At 35.0% G+C, this 18,186-nt stretch overlaps 1 protein-coding gene across 1 annotated transcript in view; it reads left to right on the top strand.

Annotated features, from left to right (window-relative positions):
• LOC120523264 (golgin subfamily B member 1-like) overlaps positions 1 to 18,186 on the top strand; it is a 92,078-nt gene that overhangs the window by 6,002 nt on the left and 67,890 nt on the right. Inside the window, exons 3-12 of the mRNA XM_039744472.1 lie at positions 1 to 124; positions 4,978 to 5,124; positions 6,427 to 6,549; positions 6,673 to 6,840; positions 7,188 to 7,379; positions 7,836 to 7,958; positions 8,806 to 8,919; positions 12,960 to 13,251; positions 15,209 to 15,324; positions 15,957 to 16,074. The exon at positions 1 to 124 is cut by the window's left edge and continues 23 nt beyond it. Coding sequence (XP_039600406.1) covers positions 1 to 124; positions 4,978 to 5,124; positions 6,427 to 6,549; positions 6,673 to 6,840; positions 7,188 to 7,379; positions 7,836 to 7,958; positions 8,806 to 8,919; positions 12,960 to 13,251; positions 15,209 to 15,324; positions 15,957 to 16,074 — 1,517 coding nt within the window. The remainder of the gene's footprint in view (positions 125 to 4,977; positions 5,125 to 6,426; positions 6,550 to 6,672; positions 6,841 to 7,187; positions 7,380 to 7,835; positions 7,959 to 8,805; positions 8,920 to 12,959; positions 13,252 to 15,208; positions 15,325 to 15,956; positions 16,075 to 18,186) is intronic.

The following is an 18,186-nucleotide window of genomic DNA, read 5'->3' as shown; positions in this document are numbered from 1 at the left end:
AACTAATCAATCAATGGCTGATGTTGCTGAACAGCTTGCCCAGACTGAACAGTTAGTGGTACATCTGAAGGAACTTATACGAGAGAAGGATAATGCTCTCCATACCAAAGACCAAGAATTCAAGGTAAAGTACCCTGTAAAGTAATAGACTATTGCTGTAAACTCTTCAGGTAAATGTTGAGGTATTCCGATTTTCATAATTAAGATACAAATTTTCAAAGTCTGTAGATCATGGTGTATTCATTATATATGAAGCTTATAATAGCAAGACAAGAATCAAACCTGGCTGAATTGCAGGTCACTCTCTTGACACAATTACATACTGTAGACATACAGATTTACTCATACAGGGCTGGTTTAGTGTTGTCAGCCTATCCTGCTTGGTTTTAGAATGTGAATGGAGAATAAAGGAAGCTTGTTAAAGTCTACATGAACTGTGCCTATGCCAGAATTTAAATGTAGTAGTCTAGAGCTATTAGGCAACAGGACTAAGCAACATTTTACCGTGAAATCTCATAAACCATTATTTTGAATTAATATTATATATATATAATCATTTTCTTTTGGGTATCTTGTATGTCTAACTGAACTGGTCAAATTGTATCCTTCATATAGATCTATAGTTTGGTCATTAAGTGAGGGGATAAAGTAACCTCTCTTGTTTATAAATTAATGACCTCATTGTAGAGTCTGTTAAGAGCTTCAGGGTCCTGGGAACTACCATTTTTATCATTCCAACATAACAGTTTATCCATAATGGTCAGGAGAGCTGATGTAAGATTTCTGAAACAGTTAAAGAACTTTGGACTTTTACACTATGCAGTCACTGTATTCTGCAGGCCTTTTACATCACCGTGTGGAGTAGCTTAATCTCAAACTGTGAACAAAAAGCAGCCACAGACCATTGAGCACTACTAACTAACTACTAACTATAGGACGTCATGTTTTCAGACTGAAACATAGAGCCCTAAATATTTTATCCAGCCTGTTGTACCTCACCCATTTAATGATTTGTAAACTGCTTATATTTCACAAGACTTGGGCTATCAGATTTCATAGCAGTACTTACCAACATGCATAGATCTACCCTAATGCTTATTGGGCTGTTTCAGATTTGACTGTTAATACAGTAAAATCTGGGATGTAGAAGGACACCGAACCAAGCGTGCACATATTTGTATGGCTGATTTATTTTAAAGAGCATTGTCAAGGTAGTGAAGTAAAAAAAGTAAATATAGACTTTAACTCCAACTAGTACTAATTTTCTCACCCAAAAAATATGGAAAAATTGCCAAAATCTTTGTTTTTTTATGTTTAGCAATTTTTACTCATGTAATTACATTAAATTATTAAATTGTCTCATAGATCAAGTAGTACAGGTATGGTTCTTTTGTGAATCCATGGGTTCATTTTATGCAGGATAATCATTACATTAACTATTGTAAAGTAAAACTGTTTTTGTGAGAAAAAAGAAAAAAACTTTAAATCCTGAAGAAAAATTGGGGATTACTTAAAAGTAATATTTTTGCTAATCGAGCTAAAGAAAGAGATGTTTACACTGGCTTGCACTATGCAATATCAGGTTTTAAAATGATAAAAACTTTTTTTCATAACAAAAATGCTTTTTAGCATTCTTTTACACTTACTGATTTCTTTGTTTGATCTGTTCCTTATCAAGCCGAGTTTTAAAATAAAGAATGTCACTGGTATGAGCTTCTGATATTGCAGAAATGTTATGTAATATTTGCAAGTATTGTCGCCTTATGTGACACATACTGTACGTTGTAGTATTCAGTCTTAGTTTTATAAATGTGTACAAATCAGCTGAAAACACAACAATGCCCCATTTGACAATGACTACAAAATGAGTTCAGAGCTTTCAGGTTTTTAGTCATCGATTACTTAGAAAAAGAGAGAAAAACATCCTTAACTAATCTCAGTTATTCAGCAGTTTTGTGTTGCATATCAGATAGTGAGCCAGTTCCACAGAAGAAAATTAAAATTATGGATAAGCACTACTGTTGTCATTGGTCAAATAAAAGCAAACTAGCACAGATAGAAACATCACTGTATGATATAACAAATTCTTAGCTAAGATCATCTCTTTTCATGTTGCCTGGTTTGAGGGATGATCTCAAGCATGTGACAATGCAACCATTGCTGAGTCCCCTGTATGAATTGGACACATTGCAGGAATGAACAAATACTTTTCGCAAGGTTGCTGAGCCTTGGATAGTTTGCTTCAAATACTTTTCACATTGCTAGTCGGTGTACATCACTGTTTGTATTAGCTAGCTGTCACATCCAGATAGATCTCTCTACAGGGAGCAATTCAACGTGGCACCTGGTTTTAGTGACTGGTGGAGATTAGGTAAAATAATGGTCAGATAACAGGTAGGGTCAATATATTAGATTTACTTATCTTTTGTCTAAAAAGAAAATGTAAATTAAGTTAAAGATTACAGGAGAGTCCAAAGTCATTATTTCACATTACTTTCTTTATGCAAGAGGTTGTACAAGAAATAGTTTTCTCTCACTTAATGTCTTTCCTTTTTTTAAAGTTCACATGTCATTTGCCAGCACCTGATAAACCAGAATATAAACATAAAAAAAACCTTCAATTAAAAATAAAATAAAAATGGGGAAATGGTGCTTTGAAGGCACAGGATAAATATACACAATAAATCCATCACTGGTGAATTCCAAATCCTCATGTCACCCACTTAAAGACATTTGTTTGTTGAGTTTGAGTGTATATAACTTTTCCTCTTCACTTTTATGTGTTTGCCCTAATTTGTTTGTACTTGGAGACTCATTGAGCTTTTGTGAAAACTTAAATGAAGTCCCAAAACATGACTATGCACCCATAGGATCACCAGTCAATTTGTTTTAGATTTGCAGACCTCTGTTTGTTTTCAATGATTTGCATAAACATTTGATAATTCCTAGCCCAAAAGAAATTCCCTGTTCAGGTTTTAAATGTATTTATATTTATATGCATTGTAGGACAAAACCATTAGGTTAAAGAAAGGTAGAAAGAAGCTTTTTTTTTGTGAACTGAGCAAATTGAGTGTAGTTAGTGCTATCTAACATTAGACTTACACTGATCCTGTTGATTTTCTTTTTTTGGAATGATGATTAAATACAGAATGTGAAATGTATTTTACAAGTTAATTCTTTTGTGGCATAGTAGTGCATTGGTCATGTAGCCATGGGTCATGCTTATTTCTAATAGTGCACCTGTTCATTATTTGTGTTGTTTTCCCACATTCCACATGTCTGTTTGGATATCCTACCAGGTAACCTCAGTTTTCCTCACACATCCCTAGAGACTTCCGATTGTAAATTAGCCCAATGAAAGCATGTAATGGTGAACTTAAATATTTTCTACTCCATTTAGCTTTACTTGTATTATTATTATTATTATTATTATTATTTAACTGATTCTTTTATTCAAGGTGACTTACAATATTTGAGATACACAGTATTTGAAATTCTTTTTTTCCATTAGGAAAACAGGCAGACAGGTGACATGACTTGGTCATGGTCAACAGGGTCAGTAGCAGGATTTGAACCTACAACCTCAAGGTTTGAAATCCAAAGTCCAAAGCCTTAATCACTACTACCTACTTCTTACTAGGCTGTGCATAACGATAACTACCGTGAATTAGGTTTGGTAGATAATGTTAGGTTTAAATCAATTATTACTATATAAATTATGTATTGTGTTTTGCAACAAAAGTTAATCTCATATTATTTCTTGGAAGCAATACTGATTATGGTTGAATGTTTATTAATTTGAAAATTGCAGATGACTTTTCCATGTAAGGTTACTTTATTTTAATTTCTGCTACATTTTTAATTATTATCAAAATTCAAATATAACTGTTGAATTTAAGAGTTGAGTGCTTATTGGTTGAAATTACATTATACTGTACTTTGAAGAAAACATAAAATGTCTTTCCTTCCATCTCTCTGTATAACATGATACTCATTTATTTTTACAACCACTTAGATGTTATGTTACTATTTTATTTTGTTAAAAAAAAAACTTTTCTGCATAAATGTATAAAAGTGCATGCACCCTGTTGTTTTAAACATGTGATTTGAAGATGCATAAGTGCTTCCAGCTTCCTAAATTATGTGCAGTTATTAGAAAATAACTTTTTTATTGTTTTATTACTTTGTTAAAGAATGCATTTTCAGAATAGCGTATTTTGCTTTTTTGTAGATTATTATTAAAGTTGCTACAATTAGTAGTATAGTATTTCTGCAGTTTTTCCAGAGAAGACACATACTGTTACTGTTATGTGTAGGGGAAAAAAAAATCATTTTCAAGTCAGAAATGAAGTGTAGTTTCCTCCTTGGCTCAATATTCGATTTAACCAGGTTTCAGAATGTTGTATTTTCATCAGTGAATTAACCCAAACAGCAAAACAATTGATTACACAGTGGCACTCGGACTGCCTAGTTACTTCAAAATTAATTTAGCTAGAAAAATATAACTGAGTAGCTACAGCCAAGCAATAGTCATATTGTGATCATAGTTGTAATCTTTTCTAGGTCAAAACAAATGTTAAGGTCAGATGATTTTCCATTTATATGCTTTTTACATTTAGTACATGGTAAAGTCAATGAAATATCATTTATCTGTGCACTCTGGTTTTAAAAAAAATGAAAAATGAATAATAAATGTTGAAGTATTGTTAGTGTAGTTAGGATATAGCGGGTTGGATAATGGATGGATGTTAGTGTATGCATAGTGTATAACCTTGAATTTTTAACTGTATACTAAAACAAAAGCATTAAATCTGAATATGAGTACTGAGAGAGTAGTGAGAAGTACACTTTTGATATTTAAAATCAGTTTCATAAGATGACATTAAAAAACAAGCTGCAGTATGGGTAATCATTTCTTAATTATTAAAATTATGGTAAATACAGATGTGTGTTTAATTTGCCAAATTTCCTTTACAGAGTGAAAAAGAATCATTTGAAGCCAAAATTTCCAAATTAAAATTGCAGCATAAGGCAAAGGTTACATCACTAAATTCTCAGTTAGAGGAAATGAAGAAACAGTTAACACCATCAGAATCCAGAGAAATGGGATCAGAAGTTAAAAAGGTATGTGTGTGTTTACTAACATACTATATATCCCTAGATAAATTGCACATATATTTTTTAACTTTAAAAATATATATTTGTGTAAAACAATGTATAAGTATCTCCAGCACACCTCATTTAACTTACTTTTTGCAGATTGTTTCCTTTTATCATTACTTATGAATGTTTGGTGTACCTATGTGAGGCACTATTCAGACCAAAGATCACACTTGAGTATCATTGTTTTCATTAATCAAAAGACATATCAGGTTTTCCCAGAATGTTGGCAACATTCTGTATATTTTAGTCATAATTAACATGCAAATGTCTGTAACCTGTTCTGTGGTTAATTTGAAATGTCCTGCTTGCAACTTGCAATACCACAAAACAATCTGTTTCATTGTGCATGCCCTTGTAAATGGTGTTCCACAGTGATAAGCATTTTTACTTACTTTCTTTTTGTGGGTAAGGAATCAGTCATAAACATTTACAAATGACAAAAGTGTGTATAGATGTCATGTTGTCAATGAAAAAACTGCTCATCTTTGGGCTGCAAAATTGTGTGTTCTGAAAAAGCCAAGAAATTTGGGAGTAATGATAAGGTTGTGTAAAAACTGACATTACTGTATATGAGTGCAGGATTCAGACTGATACATCATGGTTGGATACATGCTCTTGTTTCTTGCTAGGCAAAGCAGGCAATGTTGATGTTTATATAGAAAAGTGAGGAAATGTAGCTATCCTGTAAGTATTTCCAAACCCTGCACTAAAAATTTACCAGCATATTTTTCTATAATGTGCCAAGCAATTTCAGAAATGATATACCATTTAAACACAGTATAATTCACCAGTCACCATTTATAAAAATGTTTTATTGTTTAAAATAAATATACGTTGGATACAAAACATGTACACACAAAAATGGAACCAAGATAAATCCTGTCAGAACGTATTCCACCATTATAGCATAATTGCAATCTATACAGAGGAAGTTAAAACAAATCAAAAACTGTTTAGTGGAACAAAGGAAAATAATATCATAGTAGAACCTGGTTGCATTAGTGTGCACACCCTTTAATAATGAAGGGAATTAGTACAGCACAGTAGATTGAGATATTTTATTAACCCAATATTATGTAAATAAACATTTCTTATTTGTAGCTTATTTGACATCTCAAATTGGTTATTATTGTGATAAATTGAGTAAACCTTGTATATGCATTCTTATAGTTTTGAACTAATTCTTTAAAAGATTTTACCAGTAGGGAAATTATACTTTTTGTTTTGTTTATTTATTTATTTTTTTTTTAAATCTCTTTCTAGTCTGTTGGTGATTCAGATCATGACCATGCCGCAGCCAAACGAGGGAAAATTCTGTTACTTAAGAAGAAAGTAGAGGATCTGGAACTGCAGCTTTCCCAGAAAGAGACAGAGTTAAAAAACAAGGCAAATTTTTTTATTTCATTCACAAGAATTGCATTTTTATATGAATGATTGTAGAATTATGGGAAGTTGTAAAAAAACTGCAATTATTTAAGACAGCTGTGTGTTGCTATATACTCCTAACAGGCTGAAGAGCTGGTGGCTCAGAGACTCCGTGGGGAAGAAATGGATGCATTGTTAGCTGAGAAAGATAAGAAATTGTCTGAAAAAGAGGCCTATATTGTCGAACTTCACATGGCATCAGTAACAGACAACACCTCTAGAGCATTACATGCTACATCACAAGATTTATCAGTGAGTCTATAGCTAGAAACATTTTTATTTATAGCAGCAGATACAAAATACTTTAAGAGAAATCATTTTGACCCTCTTGTCCCTCATCAATCTAAATTGAGTTTTGATTAGTCTTGTTTTCTGTTAAGTATCATATTGGTAAAACCTTAGTTTTAGTAAAATATATTTTGTGAATATCCTCTTACTAGAACTTTCCTTCCAACTCAAATATTTATTTTCAAATACTCTATTTTACAAGTAGTATCTGTTTTATTTATTCTGCAAAATATTTTTACAACACTTTATAGTTGAAAGTATCAGAGATGTAGCTTTTTTTACTGTATAGTAAACATGAATTCCTCTCTCAGCAGGTTCAGCTGAGTCAGCAGTCTTCCACAACTCCACAGGATTTGGAGTTAATTGTCAAAAACCTTACAAAGAAAGTGGAAGAAAGTGAGGAGAAGTGCAGCTTTCTTGAAGAGCAAAATAAAAGCCTTCTGGATCAGATTAATACTGAAAAAAAGCAATTTGATGACAAGGAAAATATGTACAAACAAAATGTATGTATTAGTGTTTTTGGCAAGTATTTTTGGATATATGTGCTTTTGCAGTTATTAACATGATTAGTTATATTTATTTTATTTCTGGAGTGCTGTAAAGTTCTAGATTTCATTGAATCCTACCATTTGTTTTTAACAAACAGTAGGATATAAATATGTGTAAATGTTTGTTTCTAAATAGTTTACATAATATATTCTGTCTTAATTATTTTAAATGAGTTTTGCTGAATTTGTAAATGTATTCTTTTCTTATTAAACACATCTGTTATTGCTACTAAAGTCTAATTCCCCTTAATCTGTTTAAATCTTTAACTGTTTTGAAGGAAACCAAAATTTTTATGTATTTGTGGACTAATTTTTGTGCTTATACAGTAAGAAGTGATTACAATGAATAAACCACTGTCAAAAACTTTTTTTTGTACTACAGTGTATTACTTCTTTTCTTTACATTTTTAGATTCAGACTTTTAAAGATATTATTCTTGAAAAAGACAGCCATTTTGCTGAACAAATACGAATACATGAACAAGAGCTGTTCAAACTGGCTTCAAAATCTGATGCAAGTGCTGATCTTGAACAGGTGAACTTTTTAATTTTGTTAATCTTTTGGATGTCACATAATTGTGTAATAACAGATGTGACGGACAGCCGGGTCCCATGCCCGACCGGAACGCCTCTGTTACATACGTCCCGGGGGAGCCACCATGGACAGTGCAGTGCCTCCTCCGGGGCGCCTGGGGGCAGCCTCCCTGGCCGTGGGTCCTTCCTCAGTCTCCCCCGTGGCTCCATGAGACATGGAGTCTACCACAGCCCGGTTGGGAGATGGGGTTTCCACTAGGGGGTGCTGCGGAGAGCCAGCCGCTACAATGGACGACTTACCAGCCCCACCCGGAGGTGCAATTAAGACCAGCTGGTCAGGCACCTGGAGCACTTCCGGATGGGCTATAAAGCAGGCAACCTCCCTCCATTCTGAGCCAGAATCGGGAGGAAGAGGACGAGGTTGCCTGGGAGGAGTGGTGGTGGCAGCAGGAAAGGTTGTTTAAGTTTGTGCTTTGTGTTTTGGGGACTGTGTTGGGCCTGTGGGACACGGGGAAGACGTGCCCCACGGCTGAAGAAAAAAAGAATAAAGCCTGTGTTTCGTACACATGCCTCTGCGCTATATAGCACCTTTTACACAGATCAAATTAAGAGATAGTGTAATTGTATAATTTATTCAAAGAATATGTATGTTTTGTCCATCATTGTCCTATATAAAGCACAAAAATGTGTGTAGACACAGTAAAATAATAGTGATAAGCTACTTTTTACACATTCAAAGATGTATTATGTAGTATGTGTGCACAGAAAGTTCAGATTTGTCACCTTCATTTTTAGCTTTTTTGGATGTTCTCTAAAGTGTTTATTGTTCCAGTTTTCTTTTCTTATAGTTGCTTAAAGTTCTTAAACAAAAACTTCATGAAAAGGAAGAGGTCTTACTTGGAAGAACTCAAGTTGTAGATGTACTACAGAAAGAAGTGGATGCCAGGGATAATCAGATAAAAGTAAGGAATTAAATTTTTTTAAGAGTTAAGAGTATTTTCAGAGAGACTGCATTTAGAAAACAGGCGAAGGTGTAAAAGTACACATTTCTCTGTAATTGAGTTTCTTAATTTAGAAGCCTAGTAAAAACAACCACAATAAATTCAAAAATTCTGCTGGTCGGGGCTCCAGACAGAAAAAAAATTGGGGAGCCATTGGTTCCTAAACCCAAAATATTTAGGAGCCAAATGCTTTTTTTGGGAGCCATAATCTCTACCGCATGCCAAATGTGAAATAAACAAATAATATTTACTTGTTTGTTTGTTTGTTCGGTCTACCTCACACTGCCTTTCCTTTCTCCTATCTGAGCTATTTGACCTGCCTACTAGTGTCCCCTGCAAGGTCTTATAGATAATAATAACAGAAGAATAAATGACACATAAATGTGAACAGTACAAATGTTTACTAATAAGCAATACTTCAAGTCCAGAGTCTTATGCACAACATGTGTAAGGAACACTACAAATACAAACACTGAAAATGTCTTACACATAATAACACAAGAATTAACACAATAATAAACATTACAAACACTGAAAATGTCTTACACATAATAACACAAGAATTAACACAATAACAAACATTATAAACAATCATTTCTGAAATAATCATTTCGCAATGAGTGTACAAATATAAAGAAATTATTCACTCTTCAAGTTCACTGTCACTAACCATTACAATGTCAGCATCATTAGGCCAGCCAGTATACTTTGGTCTGCGCTTTTTTTTGCTGGCTGACAACCAGCGCTTTACACTGGGCTCTGGGTCAAAAAGTTCAAATGTAGGGCCCTCTGTACTGATCCTTACCAAGACTTTCAGTGTTTCTACACTTAGGGAGTTGCGCACTTTTGATTTTATTCTGTTTTGTGCTAAAAATCCTCGCTCGCACTGAGCTGCTGATATCGGAAGCACCAGCATTATTTTGACTAAGTGAAGCAGATTTTTAAAATCTGTACAGAACAGCTCCTTGCTCAGCATCACTGTCCATAGGTCACCGTAAGTCTTATCCATAAACTGACCCTTCACTAATATTTTCAACATTAGCCATTCCTTCTGCACAGCTGTGACATCACAGCCATTGTTTGATAAGAGCTCCCTGTACCATTTAACAAGTGTGTCTATCTCAAAATTGCCATAGCTATCAATGTCCTCTGGCCATGCATCATGACAAAACGCTGAAAATGACTTGATGATTTCTGATCCCTTTGAATGTCCGTGCTGTGTAACACTTGACATCATGTTTGCAAACCTGATCTCCAATTCTTTAACAGTAATGTCAACAGTTTTTTCAATTGCGGCCTTTAGATCACTTCTGAATGTGGCCTGATTTTGGGGGCCTTTCAATTTAACATTCTGGAAGGTTATGACTGTGTGGCTACTTGAAGCCCTCTTACTCCTGCTTGTTGATGGCCCTTCCTGTTGCACTGAACCTTCAGGCTGAGAACCTATGTGCTGTAAGAATTCCTGCAGCTTCCTTTCTCTCAAAGCATTTTCCTTTAATCCTTTAATTGTTACCACACAGCCCACAATTGCAGCAACTGCTTGAGGAAGTATATGAGAATTTTTTTGAAGTGTAAGGCTCAGCTTTGAAACCTCAGAAAACAGGTCATGTAAAAAGTGACAAAAGGCAATGAAAGACAGGCTTTCCATTTGCTGAACAATGTGTTTGGCTCTTCCCTTTATGTCTATGTTTTTGGACATGACTGCAAGGTGCTCCATATGATGATGCCCAGCAGTGTACTGCCCCTGACCTGTTGCATAGTTTGAATGGAGAAAAACTGAGAATGCCCGATAAATGTGTGGCAACCAGCGCTGAGTTTTTACTGCTGATGGGTTTCGTGCTGTGCATCCTAATTCTGCTCCTATAGCCTTCAGCTCCTGCTTGCTTTTGGGACTGAAATCATACGTTTTCCACGGTCATAAAGTTTTTCAATCATTGGCACTGACTTTTGTGTGTTTAGCATTGCCAGTTCCAGCCGATGGGGTAGACAGTGGAAAGACAGAGTATTTTCACCTATCTCTTTTCTGAAAAGTGCCCCTATTCCCCTTGTTGCACCCATGTTCACGCTTGCACCATCTGCTCCAAAAGCACTCATTTTATGTACTCACCAATTTGGGTTGGTTGGGTCAGCATTCTGAAGCAGTGATTTAATGGTGTTTTGAATCCCTTCTGCATGTCCATAATCAATCTCAGCCAAACCTACTAGATGAGTCTTAGGTGTTCCATCAGATACATATCAACAGTATGTGATGACATTGTCTTTCCCGGAGACATTTGTTCCACAATCAGTAATAATGTAGATGTAGTTTACCTTTAAAGCTTCTTTCAGCACATTCATTTTTAATTCATCTGCAATGCAACCTACAAAATCTGCACATGCTGTATCATTATCATATGTTTTTGACACATCCATGCCATTCTTCTTCATCAGCAGAATTTGAGATTTAAATTTAGTGAACAGTATTTCTTCCAGTGCAATCATATATGCGGCATTGAATTTTATTTTTAATTCTTTCATCTCATTTTCTGTCACTTTCTCACAAGCACGTTGCACTGCCTTTGCTATGGGGGTGTCACGAGGAGCAGACCTAGCGATCACACACTCTCTGGCATTCTTGTGTTTCTTACTCTCACCATGCTTTTTCACAGTTTCCTTTTTAAAGTGGCTTGTACCACAAATGAATTCTGTTTTACCAGCAAATTTCTTGTCCGGCTTGTGCACAAAAGCTGCAATACATCTTTCCCTTGTCATACCGTAACCAAGCCACTTTAAATTGTCTTCCAGGCACAGAAGACTTTGCTAACGGGACGGAGTTGTCATCCTTTAATAACTGTACATTTCCGGACACCGGTGGCTATACCTCAGATAACTCTCTGACTGAATTATCTTTGGTTTGTTCAGAAGTAGACAAGGCAGGATTTGGACGAGTGGGCATTGAGAAAAAGTCGGACATTTTTCGTTTTGGCCATTTTGCGTGTTACATGGAAACTTGGAACCTTTCGTGTGTTACGTGGAAAGTTAGGACGGAATTCGAGGAGTAGTCATGGCCCGATTCTCTTCTATTTCAGATCACTATCCGCAGCAGTTAGCGAGATGACGTTTGAAGCAGAGTGGGCATGTCAGATGATGCCTCACTTCGGTTTGGCTTTAATCACGTGATAGTGTAATAAGAAAGGAAGACGCGGGGTGAGAGTGTCCGCACATAATTAAAAGCCGTTTCTGCTGCTTTAAATTTAAAACTTTTCTTAGATTGAGAGAAAGAGAGTCACCACCGGCGACTGGAATGAAAAAAACTAGTCGCAAAATAGAAAATCAAGTCATATTGGCAACCATTTTAGTCGCCATCTGGAGCCCTGCTGGTGGAGTTATGGGGTGAGGGTTTTGTTTAACTATTGAACTTTCCTGCATCTACCTAACCACTTAGGAAGATATCTGAAAACTGATCTTGCTCCTGAGACATTGAGAAAAGGTTTGCTGTCATTACCAGATGCCTTGATTTAATTTTGCTACTTGTATCTTTTATGGGATTTGGGTCAAGAGTCCTTCTAACCCTAGCCCTGGACACCATCTCTCTGAAATTTATACATTCTCCCAGTAATCTGTGTGCATGTTTATCAGGTGTTCTAAAGGATTATTCTCATTTCTCATAGACATGTTTTTATGTTTGATGGATGCTCTTTAATTTCTTCTAATTTAAATTAGTGTGCTGTTTCCTGTGCACTGTGATTCATCCCTGAACATGTACAAGTTCATGTATATTGTACCAGTCCTATTCATTGCAGGCATTTAGTATGGTACTTAAGGATCTGGGCTCTAAACCACATTGTTGGTTCAGTTTCTCTCTCCTACCCAATGTCTGTGTCCCTAAGCAATTAATTTTAGTAGCTTTAGATGGCTACTAAATAGGAAGTACAAATATTAGTTTGATATTGAAACTGAGCTAAGAATTATTTAAAGCAAAGATAAAACCAAAGTAAAAGAATTTTGTTTTCGTTATATAGGAACTTAATGAAAAAATGAGGAGGCTTCAACTGGAAAAGGACAACATGCAATCCAAATTAGATGCCGAAAAGCATATAATGAGAGCCCAAATAAGAGACCTTATGGGAAAACATGAAAATGAAGTTAAAGTTATTAGAGAAAAGTTTGAAACTGAACTGTCTGAAAAAAATATAGCGTATATGCTGCTACAGGAGCAAATTTTAGAAAATGGGAACCAATCCAAATCATCAGAAGTGGAGAAAGGGTTTACAGTTGATGGTGATTATGCTCAAAGAATTGTAGAACTGGAAGGTAGGTTGAAACAGATTTTCTTTGCAATGTTTGCTGTTTCAAGCAAATTGATTTACTTTTTTGTTACCTGCTCTATTATGTAATCCATTAAAATATAGATAAACATATTCTTAAATGTAAAGGAAGATATAATATATTGTTTTGTCATTTTGTAAAAGATGCATTGTGTATCCTTTTTTGCACTGTTTTTTGTCAGTTTTGTTTTGCAAATGGAAGCACACAAATTGTTAGCAGACATAACATTATATGCCTACAATTGTTAATCATGAATTTGCCACAGAATTGTTTAGACAAATCTTATTTTTCATAGATAATGTAGCATAGTTTATAAAATGTATTCCTTTTTTGACAGATCCTTTGTAGAGATGATGTACATGTAATTCACATTGAGATCTAGTGTGTTTTTTTTTTTTGTTTTGTTTTTTTTTTATTTACATTACCTATCAAAATTGTAATAATAAATCTTAATAATAAAAAGTCTTAGAAGCGAGATAAAATCTGGAACAACTGTCATTTTCTACCATTGTGAATCAGGAGGAATATCTTTTAAAAACTTCTGATTTCTTAAAATTCAAATCTTGGATAGAATTTGTCATTGTCAAGTTATTATGTGGGGAAAAAACAATGGGAAAGAGATCAATTTGTAATTTTTAAAATGGTCGGAACAATAGGTTTTGTTGCTATATTTCATTTCTTTGCTGCTTTATAGCTCCAGTGTCCAGAATTTACAACACGGTCTAGGCACTGTTAATTTGGAGTTTGCATATTCTCCCAGTGTTTACTTTGGTATTCTGTATATATTTGGTATTCTGTATATATTTTGGTATAAACTGTGCGTGTTAGTTATATTGGACTCTGTATTGGCCTAGAGCACCCAATGATGGCCTGGTTTCCCCTCTAGTGCTGGTTCATAGTTTGAATCAAATGAAGCAGGATAGTCTCTTACCAAGCCTAAAATAACTCTGTTCATTACAAAGGAATATAAATGGAAAGTGCCATACGTTTTACTTGTCTGCTTTAAAATAAGTGGTTTGATTTTTACATTAACAGTGAAAGGAACATACTTACATAGGTAGTAGTAAAGCATAAATTAACTTAAGTAATTTCATTACCATTTTTTTATTTTTTTGTTTTAATCGAAATACTTTTACTAAAAGTAATTTGTTGGAAATAATTTCTTCACTGCATCTTCCAAGACCAACTGCTTCAAAGCACTGTTCACTCCAGAAGTTAAATTGACAACTAATAAACATCACAGAACTCAAAATGTGCATGTAGGAATATCACACTAATACGCATACCGAGTTATTAAATATAATGAAGCTCAGGCTAATAATCTGTGTATATGTTAACTCTATAAATTTCCAGAGAACATTTTAGTTATTTAGGAGGCTTAGAGCCAGAGTGCCTTGTGCTAGTTCATCGCACAGCCAGTTATTTTTCATTGACTGTTTAGTGTTTATATGTTACCAGTGTATTTGTGTGAATTGTTCTTTGGATGTCTGGCAGTGGGCTTGTCTAGAACCCTATATCGCCAGGATAGACTGTAGCTCTGTGCTCCTCTGTATTTGAAAGAGTAGATGAGAAAATGGATAGATTAATTGGTGTATTTTAGTGATTGGTTTACTTGGTTTCCTATGATTTCACAGTTGATTGCAGCCTAAGATTGGAATATTTGTTGTGAGCCACTGTGATACAGATACATTTGGTCAATATTTTGAATAGCAGTTTGACATGTTATTCCAGCTCAGTGCAAAAAACGATGCAATCACCTAGTAAAATTTTTGATTTTAAGACAATTTAATAGATATTCATGTTAGTCCTGAATGCCAAACCCCCATTACTTTAAGATAAAGCCTTCCTGTGTTGTGCATTGATGCTGAAGTTCTTTATTGGCTTTCTTTTCCTCTCTCTCTCATTTCAAAGATTTCTAATTTCAATTTTCTTAATTCTTTAGCACAAGCAAAAGCAAAAACAGAAGAGGCTAGCAAATCTGAAGCAAAATACCTGAAAATGAAAGCCTGGTCTAAATCCAAAATTAAACAGCTGGAGGACGAACTCAGAAAAGCACAGGTGAATATCATCAGCTTACACTGATCCTATTTGCTTGTTAATGATTTGTACCTACGAGCTGACTTATCCAGAAAGGTATTCTTTTCAACCAAATGTGATGTACACTCCTTTTCTTTATTTACCCCATTATCTTCAACTTTACAAACTTAACTCGCAAGCTATAAATTAGGCGAAGAGGCATTGTGCTTGAAAAACTAAACCTTTTGGCTTTACTTTTTAAACTTGTACCAAATATTTGTAAAACATTTTTGAAACATAATATACAGCATACGAGTTGTTACTTTTTAAATAAGAAAGTCGATACTTGACTGTAGAAATCATAGTAATATTTGCTTTAAGATTCACAGCAAAACAAAAAACTGTTTTTTAGTCGCAAATGAAAAATGGATTAACCTTGTGACAGATTTTTGTTGCTCAGTTTTCAACACTTGAATATTTTCATGCTCCTCTCAAGGTTTAACATTCCTATTAAATAATACCAATTAAATAAGCAATTCTGAAAAATGAACATTTACTATATGAATGGAATGCATCTATCTGTGGTACTGTAAGCTACCTATTATACATTAAATATAGTTTAAAATAACCTTGTTTATCCTGTAGTTTTATCACTTTTTTCTTGTTTTCATCAGTCTGGTTCAGCCAGTCTAGATATAATTGCTTTGAGAAATAAGATTACAGAACTGGAAGAGGAAAGAGATGAGGTTCAAGAAAAACTGGATCAGTATCACGCACTGAAACGACAAAATGGTAATTTAACTAATTTTTAACTCACTTTTTCTAATATGTTTATTATAAATAGTCTAAGACGATTAGCTAAAATTGTTTGAGCTACTTTGAGATGTACTGTAATACACTTTTTCAACTATTTCTAAGGAGGATATTTTGAATCTCAAACATCATAAACACAAATAACTGAGTTGGGTCATTGAGTGGGAATGTCTCACAATGGACTTGCATACTAACCAAGATTATATACAATACTTCCAGGCTAGGCACTTGCTCCCCACAAACCTAAGCTGGATAAATGGGTTAGAAGACAGTTAGATGTACAAGATTATTAACACTTTATAGAATGTGGACAATATTGTATCATCCTTTCACTTAATTGTCATTCCATTATAATTTATTAGACATGCAGAAAAGATGCAGAAACTTCAGGAATGCAGCGGAGCGATCCAGTGACAAATCACTAAATAAAGTTAGGATGAAACCTAATAGCAATATATATGTTGCAAAATATAACTAACATATCTTTAGAACATTAGAACACTCTGGACGAGAACAGGTCATTCAGCCCAACAAAGCTCGCCAGTCCTATCCACTTATTTCTTCCACAAAAACATCAGGTCGAGTTTTGAAAGTCCCTAAAGTCCTCCTGTCTACCACACTACTTGGTCGCTTATTCCAAGTGTCTATCGTTCTTCGTGTAAAGAAAAACTTCCTAATATTTGTGCGAAATTTCCCCTTCACAAGTTTCCAATTGTCTCCCCGTGTTCTTGATGAAATCATTTTAAAGTCACGTCTCAATCCACTGGACTAATTCCCATCATCATTTTAAACACCTCAGTTAGGTCTCCTCTTCATCACTGTAAAGGCTCAGCTCTTTTAATCTTTCCTCATAACTCATCCCCTGTAGCCCTGAATCAGCCTCGTATCTCTTCTCTGGACCTTCTGTAGTGTTGCTATGTCTTTATGGAGACCCAAACTGCACCCAGGACTGCAGATGAGGCCTCACCAGTGTGTTATAAACCCTGAGCAGAACCTCCTGTGACTTGTACTCCACACATCAAGGCGCTATATAACCTGACATTCTGTTAGCCTTCTTAATGGCTTCTGAACATTGTCTGTCAGTCAATAGCTTAGAGTCCACTACAACTCCTTAATCCTTCTCATAAGGTGTTCTCTCGATTTTCAGACCCCCATTGTGTATTCAAACCTCACATTTTTACTTCCTATGTGTCATTCTTTACATTTCCTGACATTAAATCTGCCCAAGCCTGTCTGATCTAAGTCCAAGTCCTTCTGTGATGATATAACGGATTCCAAATTATCTGCTAATCCACCTTTCTTGGTATCATCTGCAAACTTCACCAGCTTGTTACTTATATTCCTATCTAAATCATTTATATATATTTAAAATAGCAGCGTTCCAAGCACTGCCCCCTGCTGGTCACCACTCTTAACAACAGCCAATTCTGATGGGGTTTCTCTCACCATCACCCTCTGCTTCCTGTTCCTTTAGGTCCTGTTCAGAGGTTTCTACCTTTCAGATGGTGTCTCCATCTTGAGTATACAAATGACAATTCCCTTTTCCCTCGTGTAGCACTTTTCTGCATTAAACTTATTTTGTGTCTGCTCAGGTCTTCATGAATTGTTTTTGCTCTCTTGCACCAGAGTCGTACCAAACAAATGAGAGTCAACAGGTACACACACCCTCCTCTAATTCTTTTAACGTAAAAATCACTTCACTGTCATGTTGTGCTGCAGTGGGCTGGCGCCCTGCGCCCCGTGCCGGCCGGGACCGGCCCCGGCAGACCCCTGCGACCCCGCAGCCAGGACACAGCAGGCCAGACGATGGATGGATGTCATGTTGTGTTCTGAAGATGTTAAGGTTAAAGGGTGCAGAAGTCAATCAAATATGGCAATGGAGGTTTTCTCCATTTTTATTTTTTCTTGATATTTATACATAGAAACATTTAAATGATATTACTGTACCCTGTATTCAAAGTTATATTAAACTGGTAATAATTGCAAAGTTTTTAAATAAGTTACAAATGTAAACTTGCAGCACGACCCAGACAATGCTTATTAAATTCAAATAGTACAAGTAGTTAATTTGGAAATGGATAATAGCATTAA

Source organism: Polypterus senegalus, chromosome 1 (genome assembly GCF_016835505.1).
Source record: "Polypterus senegalus isolate Bchr_013 chromosome 1, ASM1683550v1, whole genome shotgun sequence".
NCBI classification, from domain to species: Eukaryota; Metazoa; Chordata; class Cladistia; order Polypteriformes; family Polypteridae; genus Polypterus; species Polypterus senegalus.
This window is presented reverse-complemented; position numbering and strand designations above follow the sequence as displayed.